Genomic DNA, 20,905 nt, shown 5'->3' with positions numbered 1-20,905 from the left:
TTGCTCTCTTTGTACTCTAATATATTATGTAATGTAAATGTAGGACCACTTAAATTCAGTTATGAAGATTTCGATGGGAATGTACCAACCCTTTTGTTGAACCCATATTCATGGACACAGGTATGCCACATGCATGTCATCATCTCTCCAAAAGTCAATGTTTAATATTTATGTAGTTATATATATATATATATATATATATATATATTTAGCCCAATAGACAGTCGGAGCTCTAACTTCCAATCGAAGCTTCGCTCAGAGCTCAGAGCTCTGACCTCCGATCGGAGTTGGACTCCGATTCCGTTCGGAGTAGGAGTCAGAATAAAAATTTCGCTAGAGTCAGAGTTCAGAAACAACAACTCCGACTCCGACGGAGTTGGAACTCAGCCCTATGGATCTCTTAACTTACTTTATATCTATATCATATATATATATATATATATATTAATCCTAGTTTTTATAATGTATGGTTTTAAACACATGATTTTATAAGGAGATGTTTGTTGCTGGTGAAGAAATACCAAATTCATACACATGCAAATCAAATTAATAAAGCATCTATATTCCAGAATTATTAATTTGCAGCATCGAGCCCTCAATCGAGAAGTTATCCCAAACGAAGAAAAAAAAAAAAAAAAGACAAACCTGTTGGATGAAGCTAGCACTTTGGTCCTTCCCATGTTGAGCAGATTTCGTGGCTGGTTGAGTTGCATCAGCGGTCTTGTCTTTTGTTGCATTGGCTGCATCCAAGGGCGGAACTAGGATTTGATGTTTGGGAGGGCGATTGACAAAGTGTGAGGTATGTGTGAGTATGAGTAATATGTATTTTTTACACGTGGCTATATAAAAAATAATAATCATATGTCATAAAATTGCATACAAAAAATACATGTCTATAAATCATCTTATAAGATAATTTTCCTTAAGATTTCCATAGTTTGCTAAAAACCATTACAAAAAGAAAGGAAAATGAAATATTAACTTAGGATTTTCCATTCAAATTAAGCTCGACGACGATCTTTCATGGAATAAAATTCATCCATTATCATCTCTGAAGTGAAATTCTTGGCAATTTCTTTCTCAATATAAACTAGCAAATGATTTGCAAGAAACTCATCTTCCATTCGAGTACGCAATCTAGTTTTTATAAGTTTCATGGCAGAAAATACTCGCTCAGTAGTAGCAGTAGAAACAGGAAGAGTTAATACTAGACAAATTAACCTATCAATCAAATAATAAATCTTTGACTTTTCTGAAATTGTTAGTCCTCTGCATAGCTCAGATAAGGTAGACATATCTTGAAAATCTAGATGCATCAGCACATCAAGCTCATAATGCTGCAATTGAATTCTCAAAAGGAATTTTTCTTGCTCAGTAAAATCCTGTGGATAAAACTTCTCAACCAATTTGCATATATCATCAATTTTAAATGATTTGTAAGCACCTTTAGGGTTCAAAGCAGCACTAAGAATGAGAAGTTTCATTGTATGGTCGTTAAATCTATTATTCAATTCTTGTAACTGGAAGTCTATTTTAGCAGTAAATATATCTATCCTAAAATGATGCTCCATTGACTTGTCAACTTGATGACGAGATTTGCCTCTAGCTCTTGGATATTGGCCATTCATATCAGAAATATCAATTTCGTGTTTTTCACAAAATGATATAACATCAGTAAGCAAAGACTCCCACCCATCATCTCTCAGATTTTGAATGAGTACCTTTGTGGTTGAAACTAGGCACAAGGCATTCACAATATCTTGGGAATTTTGTTGCAAAGATTGGCAAAGTGCATTAGTGATTCCAATGATTTTTTTCATCATATGTAATATGAGAATAAATTCAAAAGATGTTAATACCATGTAAGCCGCTTCAGCATCACCACATTGAGAATAATTTGATCCCTCATTTGAGATAGTATTGATAACTGAGCAAGTAGCACTGAACATCCTCATCAAGCTACAAATAGATTGAAAATGAGATCCCCATCTAGTATCTCCAGCTCGTTGTAGCGTACCAATTTGATTTGCCCATTTTTCAGTCTCAATCTCATTGGAAGCAGTCAAACTTTCAATTTCAGCAGTTTGAGCAGATTGTAATTCATCATGACGTTTAGAAGAACCAACAACAATATTGATAATGGATGTTAAATGGACAAAGAACTGATGAACATGTTTGGCTTCTCTAGAGGCTGCAACTAAAGCTAATTGTAGTTTATGAGCTCAACAATGCACATAATATGCATAGCGACAATCTTTAAGAAATAAAGTTTGTAATTCATTCCATTCACTGCGCATATTACTTCCTCCATCATATCCCTGACCTCGAATATTCTTAATTTGAATGTCGTAACGAGAAAGAAGAGCACATATATCATTTTTTAGAGTTAGTGCCATAGTATCTTTGACATGCACAATATAAAAAAATCGCTCTATAATAAAACTTTCTTTATCAACAAACCTCAAAAAAATAGCCATTTGTTCTCTTTTAGACTCATCCCGAGCTTTGTCAACAAGAATACAAAATTTGGCATCCCCGATTTCTTCGCGAATCACATTTCGCACTTTATTTGCAACTGTATGCAAAACTTCCTTTTGAATTTTGAGTGATATATATTTGGCATTCTGTGGAGCATTTTTCATGACAACTCCATTAACTTGATCATTATAACTTACCAAAAGTTTTATCAGTTCAATGAAATTACCTTTATTTTTTGAGTTAGAGCTTTCATCATGACCTCTAAAGGCACAAGTTTGGAACGTAAGCCATCGAACACTTTCTATCGAAGTTTTGAGCCACAACCGATTATTCTCCATATCTTGCGATACTTATTTTTCAACTAACTTGTCAATATGTCTTGATCGATTCATTAGATCCTCACAACATTTTACAGCATTTTTATGTGGTGAATTTGGATCTCTCCCCACATGTCCTATTAAAGGACAATTCATTCTATCATTCACTTTTTTCCAATTGTCAAAACCTTTAATGGTAAATGCATCTGATCCTGGATGACCTGTTGATTTTTTAGCAAAAATGTAGCATGGAAGACAAAATATAGCATTCTTCGATAGTGAGTACTCCAACCAATGAATATCTTTGAAACCAAGAAAACTGAAATCGACGACGTTGATTGCCTATTCCTGAAAATAGATATTCTGAAAGTTTAGGTTGATATGGACCAGCTTTAAGATAGGCACATTGGATCTCATCTTGTAGGTTAGTAGGAAATTCTCATATTTGTGAATATAATCCTGGATCACGTTCCAAGGAGGTAGCATCCATCTCTTCAGGTTGGATTTTTGAAGTTTTAGAAGGACGCTTCTCAATGATAGAAGCATCATGTTCCGTTGTTACCGAGTTCTCTAAATGTATATTGCTCTCTGAATTGTCCATGTCTTTCTTTTTAAAAAAAGAATCGATTGTTCTTGGCTTGCTCATATTTTTCTATACTTTAAGAAAAATTTATAGATCAAGAATAAACCTGAGAAGTACCTAATAAGTAATGATATAAAGTTGTTAGATTTTTTTGTATAGTTTGTATTTATTAAAGTGAACAAAAAAAAAAAAAAAAAAACTAGATGCAAATGTTCTATCAAGCTATCAACAATAGAATAATCATCAAGCTGGTAGAATGGAAAAGTTCATATAAGTACCTTTTAGAAGTCTGTGGCAGCGTGACCCTCTCTCAAAGATCTTAATGTGCCTTTTATGAGCATTTGATCCTTAAAATAAATTCATAGAAAAGATACAGATCAATTAGATAACACTACTCAAAAGTTTATGAGTAACCCACACAAAATATCAAACTTATTTTTTTTCAATTTTCAGCATTTCATACCAATCAAAATAAAAATCTCAACTAATTGTTTTTTCTTATTTAAAAAAAAAAGTACATAAAACACTCATGAGTTACTATTATTCACAAGAAAAATTATTATTTTTATCAATTAAAGTCAAATCTCAACTTTTTTCTTTTCTCCAACTTGCAAGAAAAGTCGATAACCTTCCAGACTTTTTTCTTTTACTTTATTAGTTCATCAATTCCTTGTCTTTTTCTTTTTATCGGTCTTCCTTCTTCCGTCTTACAGTCTTGCCATCTTACTCCTAGCCTCTTAATATAATAATACTCGAAAGTCAAACTCAAAGGAAAAACTATGAAGGGCCAAGGCACTAAGTTGCAAAATCCATTTTTCTAAAAAAAAAAAAAAATGAAAAACCAAACAAAACTGGATAGTTTAAACTTACTTCGGTGAGGTCAAGAACTAGAAGAGTAGAAGCACTGCAGATGAAAGGTGAAGCACTAAAGAGGCGAAGCTCACAGTCGCGGAAAAGCTGAGATTTGAGAGAAACTTTTCAAGTTCAACCTCACGAATCGCAAATGCAGATGCGGAAAGGCGAAGCAGCAAAGCTCACTAATATTTGATGGTCAAATAAAAAAAATGAAACTTGCAGGTCCGTAGGAAATGAGCCTCGATGAGAAAGTAAAAAGTTCCATATTTCCAAGATATGATCATGCATGCACGGCCAGACTTGACTCTTGAGTTGTCCGTTGGTATTTTCACCTCTCTCCCCTCTCCGTGATATGTTATCTGCTTGTAAGAGTTCACTGCACGAGAGTTATGCTTTATTGGTAAGAAGAAAAGATTTGTGCGTAAGATAAAATGAAGTGAAAAGTTAGAATGAAGTTACGTAAGTATTGGGAATTGAGGGCACAATTTTAATAAAAATTTTGAAAGTCTGAGTATTTGGGGGGTGGGGGGCATTTTAATTATATAAAGATATATTATATTTATTTACCTATGATATTAATATTTTAAAAAACTTTTGGGGGGGCTATAGCTAGTTCCGCCCCTGCATCCTTTGTGGATTGCATCCACTCGCCAGCTGGAGAGATAAGTTGCAATCTGCTCAAAGGGATATTGAAGGTTGATAAGCTGGGGCTTCCAGCTCTGCGAGGGTCTGATTGTTTGTAATGATGTTTTTAATGGCTAGTGTCCTTTTCTGCAACTGGATTCCCTCCCCTTAGTGAGGTCTTTAATAAAGCAGGCTGCCTTGGCCTTTTTTTTTTAAAAAAAAAAAAAAAAGCTGCAATTGGTTTTATTTTTTCCTTGTGAGTGACATAATATTATTAGATGGACGACTTAAATCTACAGGGAAACTAATGAAACCCAAGTTTGATTGGTAGCTGTGTTTTCTTTGCGCGTACGTAGAGATTAGTATCGGCCTTTTGGGACGAACATGACTAGTATGATCAACATGAGCTACTAGTAACAGTTTGTGACATTTGGGTGCTTTAATTTGAGGTTAAGGTCAGGGTTTTGGGACATTTGGTCATCTGAGAATAATGTGAGGAAGTCTAGGTTAACTGCATCACACTACAAGGAATATGGCCTTTGCATCACAAGGAATATGGCCTTCACCGGCGTTTATCTTAGCGCCGCGATAGATAAACGCCGCAATTAAAATCGACGGAATCTGGGACTAATTACGACGACATTAATGTGCGCCACGGAATTAAGGCGCGACTTGGGTAGATGGCGCCAGTGAACAGTGTTTCGTTCAATTGCAGCGGGTTTTAATTTTTTGGGCCGAATTTTGGCATTGCAAAAGGTTCCCAGCAATGCATCGGTCGAATAACGTCGGTAATAATTTTTGTTGCGGTGAATTTATAATAAACCGCTGTAAAAGATCATGTATTTCCGTTTCGTGTCTCACGCTATCCCCCTTCGTAATTCCCACCGTACATGTTTAGGGTGGATTCTCATTGACGTTCCCGTCTCCATTGATCATTCCCGAAAGGAACACTGCTATAGATTGCAGTTTCATTTTCTTCTTTGGGTGCCTCCAGCCTTGCCACTTCCTCCCAAGGCCACAACCATCATCTTTCTCGCAGAAACCACGATAAAGAGTAAGGCAATTTGCACCCTATGATTTCGCGTGTTAGGGTTTCTGCAATTAGAAATCCTAATTGCTTACAGATTTTTTATGTTGCCCTACATCTAGTTGTGAAGCCATTTATTCGATTTTATTTGATTTGGGGCAGGCTTGTTGTTTGGGGATCTGTATGAACCAGCGAATTAAGACGGAAACCACATAATCTATTCCATCGATTTCCATCGCTCATCTACCACGATGGCCACTGGGTTCATAAATCTTAAAGGTATTGCCAGTTCCCTTACCTAAACTGTTGAAACAATCAGTTTGCCATTTTTCGTGCATATATTTGATGTATTTTCTACCTGTATTCACCAATTTTGGAAATGAATGTCAATATTGTAAGGTTGTTGAGTAGAACTTCTCTTCACTTAGGTCTCAATATTGTACTACGTTAAATATGACTTTTCTAAAAAATAACGTCCTCCCATCTGGCTATAACTGAGAGACCTCTATCCAAAGAAAATGAAGTAGAGTTCTCTAGAGTAGCAAGCTCTCCACGAGAATCTCATGCAATAGCATATGGCCTTCTTATTATGGTAGGCGATGATATATATGTGATTTGGAGCTCAATAATTAGGAACTTCTGCTTCCAATTTTCAAACCAATTTGTTATGAAAGAGGTAGATCATAGATAAGCCAAAATATAATGATGCTGGACTGGTGAAAGGGAAAAGGGTCGAGGAGGAAAGGCTAAAATAATATTATTGGCTAGCTAGCTTTTGTGATGATATATGTACTTGTAGTACTGTAGAAAGCTAAAAGTCATTCATTGAGCAGTAGTATGATGGCAATATAGTTGAGAAATCGGCATCCAATCATTTACATGCTCACCTTTAAGCAAACATTGCATGCATGTTTGTTGTCTTCTTAGTTAATAGTTTGCACAATGCACATCCTAACAATATTTAGGTATCGGGTACAGCTCTTATATATAAATATATATATACATTTATATTTATGTGTGCGTATATATAAGAAGTGTTAAAGTCACACAGAAATTTTATAAAACTATGTATATAATTCGACGTGCCATATCAAATCAAGTCATTTTGTAAGTTTATTTTTATCACATGTTTTTGTTTGTTAATCGGTTAGATATGTGTGTATAATCCATTTCCTTGGCACTATATATCATTCATGATCTCCGACAGTTTATAATAGAGAATTATTGATATTTTCAGTCTAATTAAAGGCCGTCTTGAAAAGATAGGAAAAAAATTGGCAGGATGGAAGAGATTGTATTTGTCAAAAGGTGGCCGGGTTACTCTCATTAAGAGTACCCTTTCTAATTTACCTACGTACTTTCTATCTTTGTTTCAATTGCCTGTCAGTGTAGCGGCTCGGATTGAGAAACTGTATCGTGATTTCCTATGGAGTGGGATAGGGGATGAATTCAAATTTCATTTAGTTAGCTGGGACAAGGTGTGTAGACCAATCTCGTCAGGTGGGTTGGGCATAAAGAATTTGAGAACATTAAATCGGGCTTTGCTTGGGAAGTGGTTATGGCGGTATAATTTGGAAACCGGAGCTCTATGGAAACTGGTGATTGATTATAAACATGGAAGCTTATGGGGGGGCTGGTGCACAAAAGAGGTAATTGGGGCAAGTGGAGTGGGGATATGGAAACACATTAGGTGTGGGTGGGGGGACTTTATTAATCATTCTAAAATGGTGTTGGGGAGGGGATCCCGTATTAAGTTTTGAGAGGACATTTGGTGTGGGAGTGAGGCCCTAAAGGAGGCATTTCCAGCTGTTTTCCGTGTGGCTCGCAACCAGGAAGTATCCATTGAGGACCTCATGATTATATCAGGGGATCATGTGCAGTGGAACGTGACATTTAGTAGAGCGGCACAAGATTGGGAAGTAGACATTTTTGAAGCCTTTTTCAGCCTTATATATTCTGTGAAGCCGAATAGACAGCAAGCTGACAGCTTATGGTGGAACCCGACGGGTAAGGGCATCTTCTCTGTTAGATCCTTCTATAAGTCTCTTTCCCACACCACAACCATTCAGTTCCCATGGAAGAGACTTTGGAGAAATAAGGTGCCTCCGAAAGCGGTTTTCTTTACATGGACAGCAGCATGGGGGAAGATTCTGACCATTGACAACCTGAGGAAGCGACGGTTAGTTATACTAGACTGGTGTTGCTTGTGTAAGAGATCAGGTGAGACAGTGGATCATCTATTGTTACATTGCGAGACAACGAGAGCCTTGTGGGTGGAAGTTTTCAGTCGAGTAGAGTTACCCTTCGTGATGCCAGAAACTGTGGTTGATCTGTTGGCCAGTTGGGCACTCCCGAGAGGCGTTCAACAAATTAAGGAGGTGTGGAAAATGATCCCGATCTGTATCATATGGTGTATTTGGCAAGAGTGCAATGATCGGACTTTTGAAAACAAGGAGCGGTCGCCGGGGGAACTTGGAGCTTTACTTTTCCGTACTTTAATGTTATGGGCCATTGCTATAGATTTTAATGGCTTGAATGTACATGACTTCTTAGCTTCCCTTTCGTTGACCTAGATAGGTTTTATCTCCTGTATCCATCTTGAGTACTTGGGTTTTTGCCTATCTCTATTTATAATATTATCGATTACTTATCAAAAAAAAAAAATATGAAACAATAACTTTATGAAAAGTTGGAATTGCCAATTCTTTATGTAATATATCCTACATATTTAGGGAGTTGTCAACTGGCTAGATAGCTTGGGTTTTTAAACTTTTTAATCATTATTCATCCATTTTTGAATTTTACTGTTCTGCTCTGTTCAAGCTAGTGGCTATTTTTGGTTCTAATTATGCATTTACAAAACAGCCCAGAAGGATAGGATTACAAAACACATACCCCTTGCAATACTGAAAGTGGAAAACCTAGTTAGACAGTAAGTCCTGCACCTTAAATATTAATTCCCACCAGCTTTCATTAAGTTATTTGACCCTTGGGATGTCAGAATGACTCAACGGATTCACTAAGCCAGAAAACAGAATTTCCCCCCCCTAAACTATTCTCCTTAAACCATAGATATACCAAACTAGAATCACTTACATTCCTTCTCTTGGCTAGATGGTGATTTTTAATCTTCAACTATTTGATTATATTTGCATTTTTCATGGGGACATGAGGAAATCCTACTTGTCACAACATTCATCCTCACCCAACAACCAGCTATATTCAATATCAGATATTTTGTACAGTTCGATATGGACAAGTTTATATCTTATCCATATCGATGTTTTTAATTTCCAATTTGTTGGTATTTTTGCTGATTTGATTGTTTTTATCACAACAACTAAAGACGCTTGCATCCCTACCTTGCTTTGTTTTGGCCATGTGAAAATCACGGCTTTGCCTCTTTCAATGACTTGTGCTTCTAACCCCATCTCGGGACGACTTTCACACCGTCGCCCTCGTCATCTGAAGATACTCTAATTGTCGATATGTTTTGTTACTAGATGGACAGAAGTTGGATACACCTGAGAAATAGACTTATGTCAACCCAGTACGCTGAAGGGGTCAAACAGTTCCTTACAGTAGCACAAGCGCACGCAACGGGAACTGACCGCATCTGTTGTCCTTGCCGTTCGTGCTATAATAATATCTTCCTCCATATACCCGAGGTGGAAACACACTTGTTCCTAAATGGGATTAATCCAAATTACAACTCCTGGATATTTCATGGGGAAGACGAGATTCTGGATGTTAGTGATGACAATCTGCCAACGTCACCTAGTGATGAAGGTGAATATACTAATGACATGGAGCGATGAGAAAATGCTCCAGAATGCCCAAATCACATCATTGGCATGATACTTAACAAACTTAATAGAAAATTACATAAAAGACCTTTTAACTTTTCTTCTAGAAAGCTACTGAAACTTAACCATTTAAATATACTAAACGGTGCGTTTCTTACAATAAACCTATTATTGAAATAACATCAAACTGTGACATTTCTTCTTATTAAACCAACGACCCGTATGATAATGCTACTGTGTTTTGCCTTTTGCCCTTATACGAAGTCTCCTTCTCGATTCCTCCTCAGATTTCACCTTTGCACTTCAAGTCTTTCACTAGGGACCCTAAAGCTTACTCGTTAAAAAACCTTGTCCCTAAGGTGTGGATACAAAGCCCTAATTTTTCACAAATTTTTCCAACTGTTTTCCTCTTCCGAAAGCCCCATCCATTTAATCAACACTTTGGTCACAACTCTTCCTCCTTGTTGTCTCATACGCCAATCTTGCACAGCCTCCGGCTCTGATATCACCTCGTCGTCACCATTGGTGGGTGTAAGGGTGGCTAATGGTTGGATTTGATCCCCTATCTTCTTCTTCAAGCACGACACATGGAAGACGGGGTGAATTTGTGAAGTGGACGGCAACTCCAGTCTGTAGGTGACCAAACCGAGCCTCTGAGCCACCCTGAAGGGACTATAGAAGTGTGGTGCTAGTTTCATGTTCCGGCGAGCGGCCACAGACTTCTGATGGTACGGCTGAAGTCGGAGGTATACCCACTCTCTCACCATGAATTGTCACTCTATTCTATTTTTATCTGCATAATTTTTCATTCTAGCTTGTGCTGCCGTGAGGTTCCCTTTCAAAATGTTGACAATCTGCGTCCTGTTTTGTAGCAATTGATCCACTATCACATTGTTAGAAGTTCTTGGAATATAATCCAGTAGTCTTGGGGGAGCATACCCGTAGAGGGTCTCGAAAGGGGACATCTTGGCTGAGCTATGGTAGGTGTTGTTGTACCACAACTCAACCAATGGTAGCCACTGACTCCATCCCGTAGGCTTAAGACTTGCATAACAACGCAAGTATCCCTCCACCACCTTATTTACTACTTCGGTCTGCCCATCACTTTGGGGGTGACATGCGGAACTGAGTGTCTAGCCATGGGGTCAGTGTGTATAAATTGTAGTAACTTTAGTTTAAAGGGGAATCAGGCACAATGAGAATTCTCCTTTTCCTCAGAATCAGCCCTTGCTGTAGTGTTGTTCCCTTAGAAACCTCTTGACGATTCAATAGTTTCCCCATCAAGGCAGAGTATTCTTCACTATTTTAATAACTTTGCTTTAATTCCCCCACCCAATCAGTAGTAGGAAATGAGATTTGTGCACACAACCCCAAGTCTTCCTCCCTTCTTGAAAGAGCGTCTACCACTACATTTTCTTTGCCCCTTTTGTACTCAATAAAAAATTTGTACCCAATTAGCTTAGTAATCCACTTCTGTTGTGCCTCAGTTCCCAAGCGCTGTTCTAGTAGAAATTTAAGTGCTTGTTGGTTTGTTTTAATGACAAAAGGTTGTCCAAGAAAGTACGGTCTCCACTTTTGCACTGCGGTTACTAGAGCAAGTAGCTCCTTCTCGTATGTTGACAACAAGAGTGCCTTGCCCTTAAGGGCCTGATTGAGGTAGTAAATGGGCTGTCTGGACTGCATTAAGAGTGCCCCAATGCCCTTCCCGTTGGCATCACACTCAATTACAAACGGCTTGCTAAAATCAGGTAGTTTTAGCACTGGTGGGTGGGAAACAATTTGCTTTAGGGCTGCAAACGCCTTGCTGGCCTTTAAGTCCCAAGAAAAAAAAAATTTCATGAGTAAGGAGGTGAGAGGGGCAGCAATAAGCTATAATTCTTGATGAACTTCCGGTAGTACCCCCTGAACCCTAGGAATCCTCGTAACATCTTTACATTCTTGGGCTCGGGCCATTCCAACATAGAGGTAATCTTAGAAGAATTAGCTATTACACCCTTAGCACTTATGATATGGCCCAAGTAATTAACTTCCTCCACAGCAAACCGACACTTGGACTTTTTGCGTATAAATAGTGCAGTTTCAACATGCTTAAAATAGCCCTCAAATGATCCACATGCTCCTCCCTAGACTTACTATACACCAAGATGTCGTCAAAAAAGACAAGCACAAATTTCCTCAAAAAAGATTTGAAAACATCGTTCATTAACCCTTGGAATGTTGCAGGAGCGTTGGTGAGGCCAAAAGGCATCACCAAGAACTCATAAGGTCCATCAATGGTACGAAAAGCCGTCTTAGGAACGTCACTAGGCACCACTCTCACTTGGTGATAGCCCGATTGTAAACTCATTCATATCTGCATTGTCCTTCCAAAATAACACGTAATCATTAGGGCAAGCATGTATTTTGTAGTATTTGAATCCTAAATCCCACTCCAGTGACCGTGCTGCTTCGTAAGAATGCGGAAAATGAGAGTCCGGAAATGAAGTCCTCAACAACTTCAGGAGAAGATCGAATGACTTTATCAACCAACCCCCAATGGCTTTAATGTGAAGCAACTTCACAATGAAGGAGAGCTTTGAAAATTGTTTACACTCCTGGTAAAGTGGACGTTGTGCATCATCTAATAGTTTGTCACATGAGAAGGAAGGGGTTGCCTCGCCTATAGATGGGTGAACTCTAGGTCCGGCATCATCATCCACCTCACCCATGAACGTGCCTTCCTTAATGTCATCTAACAATGCCGCTCGGTGGTTGCCAAATACACATAGCAACCGTTTAATCCCGCAGAAGGTGTTGCGTCATTTTCCTTTAAAGCCGAGGTTGCAACGACTATATATGTCACCTAAGATTTCAGCTAATATGAGATGACATAAAGAGCATAGCTTCAGTGAAGGTGGTACTATGAGGCATCCGGCCGATGCACAAGTTTGGACTACTTTCGACAGTGATCATAGTTGGTTTGCTGCAGATGCTCGCAATATCAGGCTTGGTTTAGCGAGTGATGGTTTCAATCCTTTCAACAACCTTGCAAACCGTATAGTATTTGGCCCATTGTCCTCATGCCGTATAACTTGCCTCTGTGGTTCTGTATGAAAGAGCAATTCTTTATCACGTCTCTCATTATTCCTGGTCCAAAATCACCTAGAAATGATATTGGTGTATACCTGCAACCCTTGGTAGATGAATTGAATGAGCTTTGGGAGAATGGGGTCCATACATATGATGCGTACAAGAAGGAAACTTTCAGATTGCATGCGGCGTTACTGTGGACAATAAACAACATCCCTGCATATGGGAACCTATCGGGTTGGTCAACTAAAGGGAAATTGGAATGTCTTTCATGCAATTCAGATACAGATTCTATGTGGTTGACCTTTGGCCGTAAGCATTGTTACATGGGACATCGTCGCTTCCTTCCCGCAAACCACATATGGCGGAAGAAAAAATCTTGTTTCGACGGAAAGGATGACCACTGCATGCCACCTAATCGCTTATCTGGGTTGGATATTGTCAGTCAACTCAGTCTTCTTGGGGACGTGGAATTTGGCAAAGGTCCGAAGAAGAGAAAGCGGACTGATAAAGAGAACTGGACCAAGAGAAGTATTTTCTACAACTTACCATATTCGTCCTCACTTCAGGTTCGACATAATCTTGACGTAATGCATATTGAAAAGAATATCTATGACAACATACTCCGCACCCTAACTAACATTCCTGGAAAGAGTAAAGATAATAGGAACTCTCGTCATGACCTAACAAATTTAGGGATAAAAAAGGAACTTCAATTGACGCAACATGGTGACTGGTGTTTGATGCCACATGCATGTTTTACACTAAATGGCAAAGAGAGGAAAATGTTTTGTGAGTGGTTGGCCGATGTGAAGTTTCCAGATGGGTTCGCAGCAAATATTTCAAGATGTGTTTCTGTGCATGACTGCAAAATTTCAACGATGAAAAGTCATGACTGTTATGTTTTCTTGCAGAGACTACTCCCTATTGCGGTGGAAGGGTGTTTGCGAAACGATGTTGCACAACCTTTGATAGAACTCAGTCAATTCTTCAAAGAGATTTGTGCACAAACTCTAAGTATGGATAGTTTGGCAAAGCTGGAAAGTGATATCGTCCTGATTCTATGCAAGATGGAGATGACATTTCCACTGTCATTCTTCGATGTGATGGTCCACCTAGCTCTCCATCTGCCCCGTGAGGCTTTGCTTGCTGGACCAGTTCAATATAGGTGGATGTCTTGTTTGTGGAAGGAAAGAGTAAGATTCCACTATATTGAAAATAAGGTTATAGGCCCCTCTTTATATAGATGATAATGCTCATCTATTTTAGGGATATTTACAGCTAATCTAGGAAGGAAATCAGAACTACCTAAAACTGAAAGCTATAAAACAGGAAACTTATATCTACAGATTTGGTAACAGACTACCAAATCTCCTAAAATCATGGGATAAGAAAAACTGATCTGTTAGCTGTAAATCTCCTAGATATTAGCCCCTAATATTGCTAACGGATCCTTAAACATAAATCTCTCTATAATTCTACACTCCCTCTCAAGCTAGGCGGTAAATATTAATTAACCCCAGCTTGGAACTCAGATTATCAAACACCTTTCTCGATAGAGCCTTGGTAAGGATGTCTGCTGTCTGAAGACATGTAGGCACGTACAACATCTTGATTATTCCTTCCTTTATCTTCTCCTTTATAAAATGTCGATCAATTTCCACATGTTTTGTTCTATCATGATGAACTGGATTTTTGGCAATGCTGATTGCTGATTGATTATCACAGAACATTTTCATAGGTTCTTCATCTGAAATTTTTAATTCCTTTAGCACCCTTTTTAACCAAATTCCCTCACAAATACCGTGTGTCATTGCCCGGAATTCAGCTTCTGCACTGCTTCTTGACACCGCTGACTGCTTCTTACTTCTCCAAGTGACCAAATTTCCCCACACAAAAGTGCAATATCCTGAAGTTGATCTTCGGTCTTGTACTGATCCTGCCCAATCTGCATCGCTGAACACTTCAATATCTCTTTTTTGGTTCTTCTCAAAAAATAATCCTCTACCTGGTGTTAGTTTCAGGTATCTCAGGATTCTATACACAGCTTCCATGTGTTCTTCATTTGGATTGTTCATGAACTGACTTACCATGCTAACAGCAAATCCAATGTTTGGTCGTGTGTGAGATAGGTATATTAGTTTACCTACTAATCTTTGATATCTTCCTTTGTCCACGGGTGCACAATTTTCCTTAGCTCCTAGTTTGATAGTTGGATCCATAGGAGTATCTACCGGCTTACACCCGAGCATTCCAGTCTCTTTTAAGAGATCTAGGACATATTTTCTCTGTGAGACAAAGATTCCCTTTCTTGACCTTGCAATCTCCATACCTAGGAAATATTTAAGATTCCCAAGGTCCTTGATTTCAAATTCTGCAGCTAGTAAACTTTTGATGGTGCAGATTTCCTCTTCATAGTCTCCTGTTAGGATTATGTCATCCACATACACTATGAGGACAGCAAGTTTTCCTGCAGAAGAGTGTTTAACAAATAGTGTATGGTCCGTCTCACATTGAGAGTAGCCATGCTTCTTCACTACCTTTGTGAATCTTTCAAACCAAGCTCTTGGAGATTGTTTGAGCCCATATAGAGATCTCCTAAGCTTACAAACCTTGTTGCATGTAGTTTGTGTCTCAAATCCGGGGGGAATTTCCATGTACACTTCTTCAGTTAGGTCCCCATTTAGAAAGGCATTCTTGACATCTAGTTGGTGGAGAGGCCAGTCAAGGTTTGCAGCCAAGGATAATAAAACCTGAACTGTGTTTAACTTGGCTACAGGAGCAAATGTCTCCTCATAATCGATTCCATATGATTGGGTGAATCCCTTTGCAACCAACCGTGCCTTGAACCGATTAACACTCCCATCTTCATTATATTTTACTCTGAAGATCCATTTGCAGCCTACTGGGCGTTTCCCGGTTGGTAAGTCAGAGATTTCCCAAGTTCCATTTTTCTCTAGTGCATGAATTTCTTCATACACTGCTGATTTCCATTCTGGTGAGCCGAGAGCTTCTTGTATATTATTAGGAACTTGGATGTTGTCGAGGTTGGCAACAAAAGCTTTGAACTTCGGTGACAATCCTTCATATGACACAAATGTGTATATCGGATGTTTTGTGCATGATCTTACCCCTTTTCTCACAGCAATAGGAAGGCCACTGTCATCATTAGTTTCAGGATTAGTGTTACCTGGTGGATCTTCACTTGGTCTAGGACTTGAGTCAGACTCTTGGGTTTACTCAAGAGATGCTTGTTGTTCCATCTCCTTTTGGTTCTTTCTCCTCCTTGAGTAGGTAATCAATTCATCACTCTTTGTTGATTGAATAGTGTCCAGATTTTGAGGTGTGTCCAGATTTTGAGGTGGATTGTTGGCTTGATCTTGAGTAGGAGGTTCTAGGAAGTAAGAAGACTCAAGGGAGAGATTTTGAGGAGGAAGTGATTCATGATTTAGTGATGGGCAAGTTTGGTCAGAATTATGAGAGACATGAGGTGATTCTTCAATATCCCAAAGCTGATCTTCAAGGATAAAATTAGTCTCCCCCTGAATATCAGATTTGGGGAAATAAGGTTGTTGCTCAAAGAAGGTGACATCCATGGAGTGATAGAATTGTTTAGTGACCGGTGAGTAGCATTTATATCCTTTTTGAGTTGGAGAGTACCCAAGGAAAATACATTTATGAGCTCTAGGATCAAGTTTGTCCCTGTGTTGTTGATGGACATGGACAAAAGCTGAACACCCGAAAACTTTGAATGGGATGGTGGAGATGAGACGAGTAGTGGGAAAGGACTGAAGGAGAATTTGACAGGGAGTCTGGAAGTTAAGAATCTGATATGGCATCCTATTTATGAGGTATGCAGCAGTAAGGATGGCTTCACCCCAGAAATATTTTGGTACATGGGTAGAGAACATAAGAGCCCGAGCCACATCAAGAAGATGCCGGTTTTTTCTTTCGGCAATACCATTTTGCTGATGAGTGTTAACACAGGAACTTTGGTGAACAATACCATGACTCATGAGATAATCATTAAGGCTAGAATTGAAATACTCTTTGGCATTGTCAGTTTTCAGAATTTGAATTTTTGCTTGGAATTGTGTTTGGATCATGGTATTGAAGGTTTTGAAGATCTGGTTTGCCTCAGATTTTTCTTTTATGAGGAAAACCCATGTGACTCTAGTGTGATCATCAATAAATGAAATGAACCAGCGAGAACCAGTAACATTTTTTATCCTAGAAGGGCCCCATATATCACTATGAATCATGGAAAAAGGTTGAGATGCTTTGTAGGATCTGTTAGGATAAGAATTGCGAATATGTTTAGAGAATTGACAGATCTCACATTGAAATTCATTTGGATTTTTACTATGGAATAATGAAGGAAACAACTTCTCAAGATACAAGAAATTTGGATGACCTAACCTATAGTGCCATAACATAATTGCACTATCATTATTAGACTGACTCACAGACAAAGAAACAGGACTACTGGACACTGAACAATCTGATTGATGAATTGCTCCTTGAGGAGGATCATTAACCTCTAGAAGATAGAGCCCCGAACACATCTTAGCACTGCCAATCGTCTTCCCCGAGTCCAAGACCTGAAATACACACAGATTTGAGCCAAATTTAGTAACACAGTTGAGATCCCGAGTGAGTTTATTAACAGACAGTAAATTGCAATTTAATTTTGGTACAAGTAGAACGGAATCAAGAGTGATGTTCTCTGAAATTTGAACCGAGCCTGTACCAGCCACCTTTGAGAGTGAACCATCAGCTATTCACACAGTTAAATTTTTATAGCATGGGGTGTAAGTTGAAAACAGCTTCTCATCTCCAGTCATATGATCAGAAGCTCCTGAGTCTATAATCCATGGACTGAGTCTCTCCTTGTTAGCATTTAGAGCACTTAAAAAATTACCTTTTTGTGCCAGGGATCCGGTACCAACTACAGTGGGAGCTGGTGCAGGCAAGGATTGGCTGAACATTTTCTGCAAGATCTCTATCTGTTCCTTGCTGACGGGAGTTGGTTCGGGTGGAGGTTGTTCATCCATGGAAGCAAGGTTGCCTCGTCCTTCTTTGTCATTGGCAAACCGGGAAGGCCTCCAATCTGCTGGTTTGCCATGAATCTTCCAGCAGTTGTCCTTGGTGTGACCAGGACGTCGACAATGATCACACCATGGTCGCCCTTTCTTTGGTCTGTGATCGTTGTTGTTGTTGGATGGATTCCCTCTCACCACAAGTGCTGAACTCTCAGGATTTGTCACAGAATCTTGAGATCCCATCATGATCTTCTTTCGACTTTCCTCTCTCCGAACTTCTGAAAAAGCTTCTCGGATATTTGGTAGTGGTTTGGATCCTAAAATTCTTCCTCGTACTTCATCAAGGTTCTTATTTAATCCAATCAAAAATTTGTATATTCTTTTCCGTTCAATTATTTGTCTATACCTGATTCCATCATTCGGATAGCTCCAATTGTGCTCCTCGAATAAGTCTAGCTGCTGCCATACCGATTGAGAGTGTTGAAGTATTGAGTCACTGTTAATTCTCCTTGGCGGAAGTCATGAAGAACACTTTCCATCTCGAATAATTCCGATGTATTCTCATTGTTAGAATATATTTCCTTGGCAGCATCCCAAATCTCCTTTGCTGTTCCATAGAGAAGAAAGTTTTCTCCAATGTCATTTGTCATGGAATTAATGAGCCATGACATGACCATATTATTCTCGGCATTCCAGACTTTGAACTTTTCATCTGTCTTGTTTGGTTTGGCAGCATCTCCGGTGAGATAATCATCTTTGCCCTTTCCGCATATGAACATCATTACGGAATGGGACCATTGGAGATAGTTGTTCCCATTCAGTTTGTGTCCTGTAATGGGCATGAGGTTACTATCATTGTTGGAAGCCATGGCTTCCTGATTGGAGGTGATTTGGGAAACGGTAGCTCTTGAATCATGTTTCCCGTATTTAGTCATATGAGGGAATTAGGGTTCAGAGCTTGCTCTGATACCATCTTGTTTGTGGAAGGAAAGGGTAAGATTCCACTATATTGAAAATAAGGTTACAGGCCCCTCTTTATATAGATGATAATGCTCATCTATTTTAGGGATATTTACAGCTAATCTAGAAAGGAAATCAGAACTACCTAAAACTGAAAGCTATAAAACAGGAAACTTATATCTACAGATTTGGTAACAGACTACCAAATCTCCTAAAATCATGAGATAAGAAAAACTGATCTGTTAGCTGTAAATCTCCTAGATATTAGCCCCTAATATTGCTAACAGATCCCTAAACATAAATCTCTCTATAATTCTACATTACCCATTTGAACGGTTCCTTAGAAGATTCAAGCGTTATGTTAAGAATAAGGCTTGCCCAGAGGGATCAGTAGCGGAAGCATACATTCATGTTGAATGCATAACATTTTGCTCGATGTATCTCGACGATATTGAGACGCGATTCAACCGACTGGACTGCAACATTGATGCTTTGGACAATGAGAGGTTGCTGGATTTAGAATCTTCCCACAAAAGGTCCATCCCCTGGGTGTGGCATCACCTATACAATATGATCCTCAACTATTATCCTCAACTTGTTGGTATGTGCTTAACAACTGCACCGAGATTCCTGCCTACATAGAGTACGCATCTTTTATATTGTCTACATATTTTATTTATTTAGCACATGCTTCCTGAACTTGTTGTGTTTAAGCTACTTACTGTACATCTACTTTGGTTCTTGTTGTCGACCATTTTTGGGAAATGTCAATAATACCATATTTCTTGCAATCAGCATTATCGATTGTGTAAGGAAAAGAACCTAACGATGGCCGATGGAACCCATCGGCTAGAGTTTCCTGCATGATTCAAGAAACGTGCATGTTACCCCACCCACACTTGCCATGATAAATATCCGAACTAAGTCTTGAGTATCTACCCACAGTACTACAATCACGCATAATTACATGCTTATTAAAGGACTTGGTTGTATTTTTCCAGGTCCAAACTATGCGTGAACATACCCCTACTGAAGTAGCCAATGATTTATTGCCTTAGCTCGCGGCCCTAAATCACAGGTGAGATCGTACGTCGCATGCATCGTTAATGGTAAAAGGTTCCACACAAAGCATCGAGAACAATGTCTCCGCGTTCAAAATTCTGGTGTTTAGTCACCGGTGATGAGCAAGCAAAAAATTTGGACTTCTATGGTGTTCTAAATGATGTTATAGAGTTACATTATATGGGATGATGTCGAGTCTACTTATTCAGCTGTGACTGGTTTGATGTTGGCGATCAAAGACAAGGTGTCCGAGTGGATTCGCATATGACTAGTGTCAATCTCGCCAGGACATGGTACAAAGATGAACCCTTTGTTTTAGCGTGCCAGGCTGAACAATATTTTTACGTCAAAGATAGAAGAGTGAAAGGTAGTTGGTATGTTGTACAAAAGTTCACGAATAGGAATGTATATGACATCCCACAAGTGCATATAAACGAGGATCATGAGACGTCATCAAGTGACGGTGAGGCGTATCAAGATAAGGAATCTGAAAGTTCCCAAGAAATGTTGACTGTGCTAATGTTGGTGTGGCTACTCCACTCCATAGGCCTGATATACAACCATTTGAGTTTGATGCATCAACATTGGTTGGATCATCTGGATTGCAACCCCTCGCCAGGGATTTTCTTGACGACGCAGAGGTTGAGTCGGGTTCAGATAGCGGCGTCGGCGATCAGTCTTGTTCTAATCTAGAAGAGATAGATTATGTTGATGGTGTTCTGTCTGAAGGGGAGTAGTGTATATAAACGTCGTTTTGCGGGAAGGTTGCTTTCCTTCGCATTGAACTAGTGCCTGTAAAGTTTCCCTTGTATAATTTTTTAAAAATCGCCAGAACTAACATATCCTCTTTGTTGGCATATAGGCAGCTGCTTTCGACAACCTGTGGCCATGTATATCTAAAGACACCTCATGGACCGTGGATTCACATTGGGTGCATTGGAGTCCACACTTGGTCCATTTATGAGATAGGCTTGGTTGAAGTTCATTTAAATTTACAGCATGTTGTGTAATATTATTTGCTAAGCTGTTAGGCCAAGGCAGGTTATGATATGTATTAACATACACTGTTACTACCTATATAT

At 39.0% G+C, this 20,905-nt stretch overlaps 3 protein-coding genes across 3 annotated transcripts; 1 reads left to right on the top strand and 2 right to left on the bottom strand.

Moving 5' to 3' along the window:
- Window positions 1-1,001: 1,001 nt before the first annotated feature.
- Window positions 1,002-3,396, bottom strand: LOC121247402. The gene is made up of 2 exons (XM_041145758.1): window positions 3,264-3,396; window positions 1,002-2,203 (listed from the first exon to the last, which is right to left on the bottom strand). The coding sequence occupies exons 1-2, from the start codon at window positions 3,394-3,396 to the stop codon at window positions 1,002-1,004; spliced, it is 1,335 nt and encodes a 444-aa protein (XP_041001692.1).
- A 4,102-nt stretch (window positions 3,397-7,498) lies between these two features.
- LOC121247401 lies at window positions 7,499-8,457 on the top strand. Its single transcript, XM_041145757.1, has 2 exons — window positions 7,499-7,533; window positions 7,665-8,457. Exons 1-2 carry the CDS (start codon window positions 7,499-7,501, stop codon window positions 8,455-8,457), a joined length of 828 nt encoding a protein of 275 aa, XP_041001691.1.
- An 8,481-nt stretch (window positions 8,458-16,938) lies between these two features.
- On the bottom strand, window positions 16,939-18,809 carry LOC121246883. Its single transcript, XM_041145196.1, has 2 exons — window positions 17,681-18,809; window positions 16,939-17,360 (listed from the first exon to the last, which is right to left on the bottom strand). Exons 1-2 carry the CDS (start codon window positions 18,045-18,047, stop codon window positions 17,326-17,328), a joined length of 402 nt encoding a protein of 133 aa, XP_041001130.1. The 5' UTR covers window positions 18,048-18,809; the 3' UTR covers window positions 16,939-17,325.
- Window positions 18,810-20,905: the final 2,096 nt, after the last annotated feature.

Source organism: Juglans microcarpa x Juglans regia, chromosome 1S, assembly GCF_004785595.1.
Source record: "Juglans microcarpa x Juglans regia isolate MS1-56 chromosome 1S, Jm3101_v1.0, whole genome shotgun sequence".
Lineage (NCBI taxonomy): Eukaryota > Viridiplantae > Streptophyta > Magnoliopsida > Fagales > Juglandaceae > Juglans > Juglans microcarpa x Juglans regia.
Note: the sequence above shows the minus strand (reverse complement) of the source record. Positions and strands in the feature narration are given on the sequence as shown.

What these genes read in the sequence shown, in the direction of transcription:
- LOC121246883 (XM_041145196.1), bottom strand. Translation starts at nt 18,047, where the DNA reads ATGATGGGATCTCAAGATTCTGTGACAAATCCTGAGAGTTCAGCACTT. An exon ending in CGGATCCCTGGCACAAAAAG is followed by an intron (nt 17,361 to 17,680) that starts GTAATTTTTTAA and finishes TGTGTATTTCAG; the next exon opens with GTCTTGGACTCGGGGAAGAC.
- LOC121247401 (XM_041145757.1), top strand. Translation starts at nt 7,499, where the DNA reads ATGGAAGCTTATGGGGGGGCTGGTGCACAAAAGAG. An exon ending in GGGGCTGGTGCACAAAAGAG is followed by an intron (nt 7,534 to 7,664) that starts GTAATTGGGGCA and finishes TTGGTGTGGGAG; the next exon opens with TGAGGCCCTAAAGGAGGCAT.
- LOC121247402 (XM_041145758.1), bottom strand. Translation starts at nt 3,396, where the DNA reads ATGGACAATTCAGAGAGCAATATACATTTAGAGAACTCGGTAACAACG. An exon ending in GGATGCTACCTCCTTGGAAC is followed by an intron (nt 2,204 to 3,263) that starts GTGATCCAGGAT and finishes AACTACAATTAG; the next exon opens with CTTTAGTTGCAGCCTCTAGA.